Genomic DNA, 13,685 nt, shown 5'->3' on the forward strand with positions numbered 1-13,685 from the left:
CAGGGCTGATGAGAGCAGAGCTATATTAATATGAACAGCGTTGGGGGAAGACACATAACAATCTAATGGTTTGTCCTCTCGGCAATGCAGGAGCAGATTTACCACTGGCATCGTGACCCTCTTCCACTTATTTGCAATAAAGAGACTATTTACTTTCAACAATAGGGTACATAATATAATGTAATTGAAAATATTATTCAGCACTGATCTGTTTACACAGAGCTTGGACATCATAATGACTGTCTTTGCTTTGTCCCTTTTACTAATGCAAACCTGGAGATAATTCATTTCTTGGACAGGCTGGAAAAATATGTTTACACTTGAAATTTTCTAAAAATTGTAACATACCGGAATTGGAATGCCTAAAATATACAGTCCCTGTTTTTACTTGGTTCTAAAAATGGCTTAGAAAAGACCCATGTTATAGATATATAGCAGGACCTTACCAAAGTTAGTAATCATGATTGCCACTTTCTCATATATAGTGTTCAGAATCATGATGATGATAAAGCTGATGAGGGAAGCAGTGATGGATGTGGCCATCTGTGGCGTTACATACTTCTGGATTGGGTCTGTTCCATTAGAGATCTTGCGAAGGTTTACAGAAAATATAACAAACACTGAGAGCCTGTAGACGATGATCCCAATAACGGAAGCAATGATCAACAGGATCTGAAAACACAATATATTAACACGGCAGTGTGAGACTCATCAATAACTATACTTTTACACTTAAAAACCGGCCCCATGCTGAAATGGACAACATGCGTTGCAAAGTGGTGTAAATCTCACGTAAGTGTCACAAGAGGGGTGAAAACCAGGCATGTTACATTTCAAAGAAAGCAGAAGGAATGATAGTAGTCAAAAGAATTGGTGCACCCGCTAACGGAAGATGCTAACAGCTAGAGCCACTATGAGCAGGGAAGGAGGGGTGTGTGGGAATTCTGTACTTTCTGTGACTTTTTCTGTAAACCTGAAACAACTCTAAAAAAGAAGCCCTAATAAAAAGAGAGAAACAGAGAATCTTTACAGTATCTTCAAAATGGAGTACCTGGTAGCATGTTCTGGTAGAAGAGAAAAATCTGTGATCACAGAACCAGTGAAAATATCCCTTCTAGGTATGGAATTACTTAGGTTATAAAGGAGCGCTCTTTGTTTAGTTGTAGTCCATGGCAACCCACTCCAGTGTTCTTGCCTGGAGAATCCCCAGGAACAGAGGAGCCTGGTGGGCTGCAGTCCACGGGGTCGCCAACAGCCAGACGCTATGGAGCCGCTAGGCACAGCACAGCACAGTCCAGGCAAAGGATACCTTTCCTTCCAACAGAGAACCTCTCCCTGGCTCCGGGGGTGGGCGAGCAGGTGCTGGCTGCCGCCTTCACTCCCACAGCTGAGGAGACCCTGAGGAGAACCAGCGAGGCTACAGAGGTGCCCCGAGGTGACCGCCAGAAACGGCAGCAGGCAGCTCTCCGCTGGCAGACGCTGCGCACGCGTTTTACGCTTGGATCTTGAGATGGTGAACCGGCAGTTATTCATACCTGCACAAGATTCAGTTTCTCAGTCCACTGTCGTTTTGACTGCACAGACCCGAGATCAGCGGGGGCGTCTAACACAACAGACACTTCCTAGTGAGGTGGGTTTTCTCTGGCCACTGAACGGGGCATGAGGAAGGCCCCATTTGTAAACTGCATTCCCTTTATCTACCTTCTTGGACACATTCTGGAAGCGTGTATTCAGTGTCTCTGATGGCCTCTGATGACTGCCATGACAGAGAAGAGCTACAGTGAACGTGAATTTCAGGGCCAAGCAAGTCATGTCATGTTGTTTATCGTCACAGAGGGAAGCTGGTTTCTACCAGTCGGGGGCAGGAGAGGGAGTGATCACAAGCCTGGCTGCACTCCAGAGTTCGAATCCCAGCTCCTCCACCTCGTGCAGATTACTTAGTCCTTGGGGCATTCAATTGCCTCACCCACATAATGGGGGGGATAATAACAGCAACGCATCTATAGGATTACTGTGAGGCTTCAATGAGTTACTACAGGTAAAAACAGAGCATTAAGCTCAGGCACATGAAAAGCACGATCTAAATTTTAGCTATAATTAATGGTGCCCCAAAGTGTTAAAAAGATGTTTTCCTGACTTTTGAAGCCGTCAGTTTGTGGATGAAGCATTATACTTTCTCCTCTAATCTCTTTCATTATCTCCTTTTCTTCATAGCTAAGGCTTCACACTTGTGAAAGGAAATAATATTGTGTGTGTACGTGTGAAAATTAGTTAAGGCTGAGAGAGATGTATTAGAGAAAGGATATCAAGTCTTCCTCTCTCAGCACAACACATACAGGCCATTGAAATAGTTCTTTTTTTTTTTAAGTCTGCTAGTAATTTTTAAAATTCAGTAATCATTTAATAGTTGAGATTCTTTAAATGCGTACTATTGCTTCAGCATCCACATATTTTTTAAAAATCCTCACAACTGTCCTGTGAGGTAGGTAGTACTGTATTTCTTTTTACAGATGAAGAAAGAGCCACAAAGAGATGAAGCAATATGCCCGCAATTAAGCAACTAGTGAGAGAACTGAGATTCTCAGAGTCCAAGAAACAGGAAATTCTATATGGCACTGCCTCCTACATGGTTGGATTCTAATTCATTTCAGAACTTTTACAAACTTGACATGTTTCCATTTTTCTTCAGAGCACTTAATGGGTTCAATACTTCTTAAAGAGACAGGGAAACTTTCCATTCTCCTTCCTCCAGTTTCTTACATTTCATTTTTTCTGATCATGACTTTAATGTATGTTTTTAGAGCAAACTGGAAAGTATCCTGATCGGGGACACTGGTTGCTTCTGCTGCCCGGGATCTGTTCCCTGTCTTAGAAGAGTACCTAGTTTTGTTTTAGGGTAAATAACCTCCGCTCTATTTTTATTCTAGTGGTTTAGGCTCTATTGCCCACCCTCCGTGGGCTCCAGATGTAGATGCCAATTGGTTTGAGACAAGTAAGTGTCTCATCCTATTGGCTCAGCACCTGATCGAAGGATTGGCAAATAACCTACTAAGAGCCACCAAGATGTGAGGAGATAGTGCTACTGCCCACATGATAGATGAGCTTTCTCTGTCAACAGGGGAAACTGCAGATCTTTCTTGGCTTGGATGTGATGTGAGATCTGGAAAGCTGCAGCCATCTTGTGCCCATGAGGGATGCCTGGAAGATCTACACTGGGGGCCACTGGACACACAGTGAAGTCAGAACAAAACCAGCCTTGACATCATCTGGGCTACAGTATCTATCCTTGACTGAAGTCATACCTCAGACATGAGATTTTTCAGTTGTAAGAACCAAGAAATCTCACCCATTCCCATTTTTTGATTATTGTTTAAACCAACTGGAGACTGATCTTCTGTCACCTACAATTGAAAGACTCCAAATATCAAAATGAAGAAAAGATAAAAATAGGAAAGAATGCATCTATATGTAGGCATAATTCCTTCAGAACTATGTGCTCTTTGCATATAAAAATTATTTTACATATTAACTTGGTTCCTAAACCCATCATAACATTTTTATAGGTCATAAAATATTTTTGTGGACATACTTTTTCACGGCCGTCCAATATTCTACTGTATGAAAGGTGGAAGGAGGACATTTTTGGCAGAGGTTTTATATATGTATATATAATATTTATATATCAACACAAATATTATATATATACATATATATATATATATAATGTCTGATTAAATCCATGCTGACTTCTATCATTTTGAAATACTTCCTGATTAAAAGTTTTTAAAAGCTGAATTAGTAGATTAAAGCCTAAGAATATTTTTGACTTTTGATATATACTGCCAAACTGCTTCCTAAGAAGGCTAGAGCAGTGTATAAATCCAGTAGTCTAGGTATGAGAGAAGATGACCACTTGGCACTTCATCCTTACAGAGCTTATCATTTGAGAGATGAAAAACTGTATTTCATTTTCATGTGCACTGATTTAATTACCACTGAGGTTTGACATCTGCCATTGTATTTTTTCCTTTCTGAATTGATATTCATCTCCTCTGCATTCTTAACTCCCGAGATTTTTGGTGTTATCTTAGAAGTGCTCTGAAGTCTTTATGTATTGAAGGAACTAGCCCTTTGTCCTATTTGTTGACAAGAAATGCTTTCCTCTGAAACTTCTTCCACATCTAGAAACTGTGTGTGTGTGTGTATATATCTCTCAATATTTACATCTAATTTTTTTAGGATGTTACTTTTTTTTAATGTTTCTGGAATTTATCACAGAATGTGGTTTAGAGTATGATTTCAATCTTTCCTTTCTTTTTTTCCCAAATAGCTAACAACTGCTTCATTGCCATTTACTGAATAACCTTTACTGATCTCCCTGATTTGTAATGCCTTACTTTTCATATGTTATATTATTATTGAGCTCATATCTGGGCTTCATGTCCTATTCTCTAACCTGGGTATCCTTGAGCTAATGTTGTGCCATGTGCTCAGTTGTGTCCGATTCTTTGTGACCCCATGGATGGTAGCTTGCCAGGCTCCTCTGTTCATGGAATTTTCCAGGCAAGAATACTGGGATGGGTTGCCGTTTTCTTCTCCAGGGGGTCTTCCTCACCCAGGGATTGAATCTGTCTCTTGTGCCTTCTGCATTTCAGGCAGACTCTTCACTGCTGAGCCAGCAGGTAAGTCTCTTGAGCTAATAAAACTCATTATGTTACTGATATGATTTTATTAATAATAAACCCCCAAAAGATGGACAGAAACAGCAAGGACCTAACAGAAGCAGAAGAGACTGAGAAAAGGTAGCAAGAACACACAGATGAACTGTGCAAAAAATTGAACTGTCTCAATTACCTGGATAAGCATGACAGTGCGATCACTCACCTAGAGCCAGACATCCTGGAATGTGAAGTCAAGTGGATCTTAGGAAGCATTACCAGCAACAAAGCTAGTGGAGGTGATGGAATTCCAGTTGAGCTATGTCAAATCCTAAAAGATGACGCTGTGAAAGTACTGCACTCAAAATGCCAGAAAATTTGGAAAACTCAGCAGTGGCCACAGGACTGGAAGAGGTCAGCTTTCATTCCAATCCCAAAGAAAGGCAATGCCAAAGAATGTTCAAACTATTGCACAACTGCACCAATTTCACATGTTAGCAAGGAAATGCTTAAAATCCTTCAAGCTAGGCTTTAGCAGTAAGTGAACCAAGAACTTCCAGATGTACAAGCTGAATTTAGAAAAGGAAGAGGAGCCAGAGAACAAATTGCCAACATCCACTGGATCATAGAAAAAGCAAGAGAGTTCCAGAAAAACATCTACTTTTGCTTCACTGAGTAGGCTAAAGCCTTTGACTATGTGGCTCACAAAAAAATGTGGAAAATTCTTAAAAAGATGGGAATACCAGATCACTTACCTGTCTCCTGAGAAACCTATTTGTTGGTCAAGAAGCAACAGTTAGAACTGGACATGGAACAACAGAATGATTCAAAATTGGGGAAGGACTACGTCAAGGCTGTATATTGTCCTTCTACTTATTTAACTTATATGCAGAGTACATCATGCAAAATGCTGGGCTGGATGAATCACAAGATGGAATCAAGACTTCCAGGAAAAACAGCAACAGCCTCAGATATGCAGATGATACCCCTCTAATGGCAGAAAGCAAAGAACTAAAGCCTCTTGATGAGGGTGAAGGAGGAGAGTGAAAAAGCTAGCTTAAAACTCAACATTCATAAAATGGAGATCATGGCATCTGGTCCCATCACTTCATGGCAAATAGATGGGGAAATGTGGAAACTGTGACAGATTTAATTTTCTTGGGCTCCAAAATCACTGCAGATGGTGACTGCAGCCATGAAATTAAAAGACACTCACTCCTTGGAAGAAAAGCTATGATAAACCTAGACAGCGTATTTAAAAAGCAGACACATCACACTGCCAACAAAGGTCCATACAGTCACAGCTATGGTTTCTCCAGTAGTCATGTATGAATGTGAGAGCTGGACCACAAAGAAGGCTGAGGGCCATAAAACTGATGCTTTTGAACTGCGGTGATGGAGAAGACTCTTGAGAGTCCCTTGGACTTCAAGGAGATCGAATCAGTCAATCCTAAAGGAAATCAACCCTGAATATTCATTGGAAGGACTGATGCTGAAGCAGAATCTCCAATACTTTGGTGACCTGATGGGAAGAGTTGACTCATTGGCAAAGATCCTAATAGTGAGAAAGACCGAGGGTAGGAGGAGAACAGGGCGACAGAGGATGAGATCGTTTGATGGCATCATTGACTCAGTGGACAGGAGTTTGAGCAACTCTGGGAGATGGTGAAAGACAGGGAAGCCTGGTGTGGTGCAGTTCATGGGGTCACATCGAGTCGGACAAAACTTAGTGACTGAGCAGCAACAATATGATTTTATTAATAATAAATACAAAATTAACTTTAAGTTCTGATGTTTTAGGAGCACTGTCTTTTTATCCAGAATCGTTTGAGACTTCTTTTATGTCTTTCAGAAGTTTTTATTTCTGAGAGTTCCTATTACCTTTTTATTAAGGCTACTCTTGGAAAATTTTAGAATACTTGATGCCTCCCATCTGGTCTATTAGAAACTGGAAAACCTGAACCATGGATCTGATCTAAAGAATAGAGGTTAAAAAAAAGCTGGAAGAGACATGGGTACAGGAGTTACTGTGAAACCTTGAGAGCCACTCCATGTGGTGGCTTAATTGTTCTCTGGAATCAATCTTTTTTATGAGACTGCACAGTTTCCAGCTCGACTTTTCAGTTTTCTCAACATTTAAAATTAGATACTGAAAAAAACCTGTTGCAGATTCTTACCCAGAAAAAGACAGCACTGGCACAGAGGGTTACACGTATACACTTTCCCCACGTGGTAAAGGGAACACGCTCTTCTTCCTAATTAAAAAAGAAAAAAAAAAGGCAATCAAAGGATTTCTCCAACAAAATGATTTTTCTCTTAATTGGTTGCTGTATTCTAGGTTTAATTTTTTGTACATAAATGTTCACAGAAATTTATTCATAATAACACAAACTAGAAAAATCCCAATTGCCCATCATCAATCTATTCAAAGGATAAACAAATTGTAGTATATGTATGTAATGACAAGTTACTTAGTAAAAGGAGAACTAAGAATACACCAAACAGTTTGGGTGAATCTCACAAGGATTGTGATAATTAAAAGAAACTAGACACAGAAGACTACATCCTAGTCATTTTCATTTATATAAAAATTCCACAAAAAACAAGACTATAGGAAAAATCACTTTTTCCTACAGCTATAGGAAAAAATGATCAGTGCTTGTCAAGGTGAGGATTTCAGGGAGGATCTAGAATCCAAAATTATTAATATACAAGGGGACACTTGGCATAAAAGAATTGTTCTATGATTATGTTTGTGGTGGTGGTTACCTTCCTGTATATATATATATATATATATATATATGCTTCAAAATTTATCATATTGTACATTTAAAGTTGATAAATACATACATACACATACACACACGCACGCACGCACACACACACACACACACACACAGTGAGTTTAAAGATAAAATCATTAACTTATCCCAGCCTCTATAAACAGCAATGACACAAAATTAACATTTGACTTCCAGGAATAATGCATTCGTGGGTGCTCTTAAAAATCACATGGTCTTCAAAAGCCTAGACTTAATTTTTTAAAAAAATTAGTTTTCAAACTCAGCCTCCTTATTCAAAACTGCATGCTTTTTTTGGGGGGTGGTTAATAATTTCAAACATACACACAACATAACCAGTGCAGTATTTATTTTACTAACAGTTTCTGAAAAGGCAAGTGTGAATAACATACTGTTTAGCTGCTATGATTTGAGCTCAATAGTCTGGGTATCTGACAATGCTATTCCTGAGCCTGTCTCAGATTTGAGAAGTAGCTGCAGTAATAGCAAAGAGCCTGTGCAGGACAGAAAGTTTAGCAGAGACCTGCAAGTACCAGGTATCCACTGTAAGTTTCCTGACTGAGTGTTTGTATTAGTAAAATGTAACTCTTGAGTTTTTAGCATTTCCATTTTATAGTTTATATGAATATATTGAGATTTTTTTAGAGACCCAATCAACCACGTGATCATAGCTGCAAACATATACATGGCATTTCTTTTGTTCCAGGTGCTTTTCTAAGTAGGTTCTATTCATTAACTCCACCAGCTTACCACAATCATATGAGGAAACAACTCTCGTATTTCTGCTTTATAGCTGGCCAAACTATGGCACAGAGAAGTTAACCAATTTCTAATATCACTCAGCTTGTAAGGTGTTATGTTTGGATATGAATTCCATATGTTTTATTCCCCGGGCCTCACCATAACACTGCTGGCCTCTCTATACAATAGAGGATGTGTTTGCAATAAAAGCAAAGTAAGGAATAAGAAGGAAAAAAATGAACCTTCATCTTCAATTTTTTTACCAAGCAATGCTACAATGGAAATTTAACTTATTAGCTGGCAATTTTAAATTTAAAATGGGTAGGTTTAAATTTCTAAAATGTCTTTTCCTCAGTATGTTTCACACGTTGCCAATAACATAGGCATTTGCTTTTCAGGACTCAAAAACAATGCACATCTGATTTTGTCTAAGTTTCAGCCTTCTTTTCTGAATGTACAATCTTTCACAAACACATGCTTTGACCCCCGTCTTTCATTATAAACAAGAGAACTACTCATAATGGAAATTATTTGAAGCCTGTTACATTATAAGAAACAACTGTCACCTTCTGTTGGGTAACTGAACCTCATTTTTTTCCACTTATAAAATAAGGAGGTTGAACTGCTCTCTCCTGACCCTTTAAGTGCCAACATTCTGTAAATCTGCGATTCAATTTATAAAATCTATAGCTGGAGCCATTTTCAGATGCTCTTGGTAAAAAGCATTTTCTTTCCAAGAGTTACTCATATTCAAAACCTACTGTCCTTATACTGATGACTGCAAATACAATCAGCTCTAAATTTTCTATGTTGATGGAAAGAAGTAACAATGCAGATGATTTTAAAAAATCATCTTTCACTGACTTTGAAATGTTTATACAAAGAGATACAGAGTTTTATTTTTAAATTCTGCAGCAACAGTAAAAGCAGCATATTTACCTTTCTAGTTATACAAAATGCCTAGTATGGGGCCTGAATATAGCGGGATCCCAAAAATGTTTCCCCTTTTCATCCACGGTCCGATTTTAAGCTAACAGCCACAGTACTCTGTGCACATCCCAACCAGAAGGGGGAGCAGTGACTGAGGCTTTCGTGTAAGACAAAGGGGCAGCTAGTCTATGATGAAAAGTGAGCTGTAGAGACTCCCCTGGCAGTCCAGTAGTTAGACTTTGCCTTCCAATACATGGTGTGTGGGTTCAATCCCTGGTCAAGGAGCAAAGATCCTACATGCCTTGTGGCTAAAAAACGAAAACATGAAACAGAAGCAATATTGTATCAAATTCAATAAAGGCTCAAAAAAAAAGAGAGAGGGCTGTAATAATGAAGGCACATGTGAAAAACTGAGAATCAACTATGAAAACCAATGTGTCTTTCCTTCTACGTCACTATGATTATTTTTTTTACCGGTATGAAAAGATACAAATCAATACATCTTTTATATGTTTCTTTCAGAGTTTATGTATTTTTCATTTTACTGTTATTAAGAAAGAGAGGACCACAGTTGTCTCCTGTGTCCACTATTCTAAACAGTGCTCCTTCACTTTGGCTGTACATTAAGAATCACCAAAGAAGCTTTAAAAAAAATTTGTGCCAGATGCACCCTATTCCACTGAGTACCGTAAGTGCACATAGACAGAAGCTCGGCATCAACATTTTACAAGCTCTCTTTACCTGAGTGATCTCATTTATCACCACATGAGTACACTGTGCCTCATACTCTGGTCGGGGTTGTTCTTCCTGTTGTAACTCAACCGTGTCCCATTCATACTCAAGTTCTGCCTGGCGCCGCTTCCAAAACTCCAAAAACAAGGTTACTAACAAAGAGAAAGAAGGGCATTATGTGGATCTTCAAGGATCAGTGATGCTTCAGAAATCTGTACTGAATAATATGAATTACTCACAACACTTTTGTACATGGTCAATAAAATCCAGTTTTAAGTATAGATGACACTAATACTTAAAAGAGAAAAGTGAGCTAATGTTTGTTTTTTAAGGAAAATGTTGATAATGTATCCAACTTGTGAAACCAGGCTATAGCCCATGGGAAGGGTAGTAGTGTGATGGTCAGAAGGCATGTGATCGTGTCCACCACTAAAGCATCTGCTACTAGCACATTACTGCCAATAAAAAACACAGGCAACTAGAATAATTCAAAGCAGTCCATGGCCCATCTTTTAGTCTTGCTTCCCCTTGCATCCTCTCCCACATTCCCTCCAAAGGGCCTGGGGGATGAGAATGCTTTAGTGGTCCCCAAATCTTTATTTTCTACTGCCCAAGTCACCCCAATTAAAATAATATTCTTAAATGTGGAAATATATTTTTCAAACTTGTATAAAGTATAAGTAAAATAATTTTTAGAAATCTTTATTATTTTTCAAGACTTGCCACTTCAAATACTAGACAGAAACAACACTACATGTTCATTGAAAATATGGTTTCAGGGTAAATCCCCTAGGTACTTCTTCCAATCAGACTGTTACCATTAGCCCTTTCTACACAGCAATTGTGGAATAACCAGTTATACCCACAAATATTTCTGAGCCTCTACTGAGGGCTGAGAATAAAGAGAAAAAAAAGACACGGTCTCTGCTTCAAGGAGCTCCTAAGTGTTTAGGAAAGACAGTGAAGTGTCAGTTACAGTGGGCTGTTAAGAGGGCTGTGATCTAGATAAGTGCTGGGTGGTCTGGGTGCAGAGTCACAGTGGATTGATAACAAGGCTGTCCCGGAGAAGGGGGCCTCTGGGGTGAGTTCTGAGATGCCACAGAGCTGATCAGGTGAAGGTAGAATGTTAAGGCCATTTCCCCCAGGGAGCTGTGTGTGCAAAGGCAAGACGCTAAAGAGACACAGGAGCACTACTTTCCAGGAAGTTCAAATAGTCTGAGTCCAGAGTGTCGTGAGACGGGTGGGGCAGCCAGGTGGATAGATGGCAGGGGAATATCACAAAGGACTCTGTGTGCCTTAAAGATGGAGGAGACATCAAAGGCGGTCAAGAAGGAGTAGAGGCAGCTAGACCCAAGGGCAGGTCCAGGACGCTTCAGCTAGGAGGTGAGAGAAGATGGCATTTTAGCAGGTAGACAGATTGGATGCAGGTGTGATGAAAGGGGAAGATCAGGGATGCTTGCTAGGCTTCTGGCTTTGGCAGTGTCCTGAATTCTAGTGTCATTCCCTGAAATAAGAAGGGCAGGAAAAGGAGCAAGTCTGAGAGAGAAGACAACTGATTCAGTTCTGATCAGCTGCCTGTGGGCCCCAGGAGAGATGTCTGGTAGGCAGATAAAAGTCTAGAACTCAGGAGAAAGACCCAGACTGAGCAGAGAATTTGTCCTGTTTCCACTGGCAACTGGGGCATGAGTGGATGAGCTCTGCATGGACTATGGAGGGGCAGTTCTCACCCTGGCTGCATGATAAGCACTGAGAACTCTTAAAATGTTTTGAGCTTGGGCACCACCCTCAAGGTTCTGATTTCATCCGTCTGGCATGGTTTTTTGTCTTTGGAAAGCTCAATGGGGCAGTCAGGGTTGAGAATCAACCTGCAGAGAACAGGGAGCCTTTGGGTACAGGGCAAACAGAGGCGGCCTTGAAATCCTGCAGACCCTGCCACGGGCAGATGGACACGCAGGGGAAACCTCGGGATGCGCCATGAGGAACGTGCACACAATGCTTCCCGACGGCGGGGACAGCAGAAATGCTCAAAATACCCACTTCCCGGCAATGCTTGTTCTGACTTCACTGATGTTCCAACAACAGTGAGTGAGAGTAGAAGTAATCTGGACATTGGAATCAAGTCTGAATTCTGGTTGTGACAATCACTAGGTGTTTGACTACTGGTGACAATGCCTGCTTCCCTCTATGGAAAATGGGGGAAATAGGAACCAGCTTACAGGCTGTCCTGAGCTAAATGACATAACATCTATGAAGACCCTCATGACCCTCTGAGGTAACTTTTAGTACCATCCCCATTTTGTACATCAGGAAACAGAAGCACAGAAAACTTCAAATGCTTGCCTGAGATAAGGAGTCAGGTATTGAGGCAAGGCATGCTTGGCTTCAGAGCGCAAGCCCTTCTTACAACTAAGCCTAACTGCCCAAGCTGCCTGCTCCATAACCCGCCTCCCTCTGGTTCTGTTCCAGCACCCACCCTGCTGAGAGGTCATCACTGCTTGCCTGCCCAGTGTCTGATTCTCCTCGTCCAGGACATAAAGCTAGTAACTGCCCTCTGTCCCAACCCTGCCTCTGTGGGTACTCATGGTGCCACTGCTGTGATTACCTGAGGTTCACAAGCATATATGGGTGGCAGCCTGGCTTTTTGCCACAGATGCTGCTGTCAATGGAGGCAAAGAGCACAAAGTTAGTGGCGGAGGCCAATTCTCATCTCCTATGTGGTTGGGAAGCTAGAACGGTTTCAGTCAGCCCCCAGAGAGGCTCCTGCTTTCAGGACAAGCCTTTCTCCTTCTACATGCCCTTCTCAGAATGAAAGAGGTGGTTCCTCCTTTGTGGCTAAGACAGCATTTGTGACTGCTTGACCACAACCTTCAACAACAGACCACTTTGCTGGAACGGAAGCGTGGTACCACACCTCAGCTACTCCATAGCCTCATCTGGCTCAGACCAGTCAGTGCAAGGGATCCATAGCGGTGCATGTTCCACACAGAGAGCAATGCCTCCACCACCGAGAACCTGCCCAGCCATCGCGCTCTTGTCCCATCCAGGGGGAAATGAAGTATCCATGGGACAAAAGCCTTGAGGGCCCCAGGTAACTGTGGACTAAGCCGTGACTGACTGGCCCTGCTCCCCATTTGACCCATGCTCTCCTCACACGCAGATACTCCAAAGAGAGATCCCAGCTTGGGGGAATGAGCCTACTCTCCTCAGGCTGCACATGAAGCAGAACCACCACCCACTTACTAAAGACCCCTGAGCTCACACCACCACATACCTCACCTAACAGAAGACCCCCTGCTTTTTAATTTGAGAATTCCACTGCCAACATTGCATTACACCTCCCACCCATGAAGTTCTTTACACTCTGTCTTCCCCTCTGCAGCTATGAAATCAGTCCAGGGTTAGTGTACACTCTGCAAAAAAGGCACACACTTTATTCCCTACGCTGATCTCCACTTGTGCACGTCACAATGGATAGCACTCACACACCCTGACCTTTGTTTGCTCCTGCGTTTGTCGTTTATGATGTCTGTGAGGGCAGGGATTTGGTTTTGCCCATGGCTGAAACACTAGCACGCAGCAGGCACTGGGTAAGCATTAGCTAAATGAATGTACTGTGGGAAGTCATTTCAGAAACTGGAGGACCGCCACTGCCTGGGACACCTGAAGGATGGAACCGTCTACTTGGAGGGCCAAGCTAGCTCCAGCCGCTCCCTGCTATGCCTGACCGTCCACTGTCTACCACTCTCTGCTCTGCCCATCTTGAGGGCCTGGAGGAGCTGAGAGGAGGATGCAACTGTTGATGGCTGAGGTTGTGGTGGCTCCA

The 13,685-nt window shown here is 41.5% G+C and overlaps 1 protein-coding gene across 2 annotated transcripts in view; it reads right to left on the reverse strand.

Annotated features, from left to right (window-relative positions):
* ANO6 (anoctamin 6) overlaps positions 1-13,685 on the reverse strand; it is a 229,025-nt gene that overhangs the window by 28,986 nt on the left and 186,354 nt on the right. For both annotated transcript variants that reach the window (XM_020900987.2, XM_020900988.2), the window contains 3 exons: positions 9,872-10,014; positions 6,836-6,913; positions 447-672 (listed from right to left, as the gene is read on the reverse strand). In XM_020900987.2, coding sequence (XP_020756646.2) covers positions 447-672; positions 6,836-6,913; positions 9,872-10,014 — 447 coding nt within the window. The remainder of the gene's footprint in view (positions 1-446; positions 673-6,835; positions 6,914-9,871; positions 10,015-13,685) is intronic.

Source organism: Odocoileus virginianus, chromosome 24 (genome assembly GCF_023699985.2).
Source record: "Odocoileus virginianus isolate 20LAN1187 ecotype Illinois chromosome 24, Ovbor_1.2, whole genome shotgun sequence".
NCBI lineage: Eukaryota > Metazoa > Chordata > Mammalia > Artiodactyla > Cervidae > Odocoileus > Odocoileus virginianus.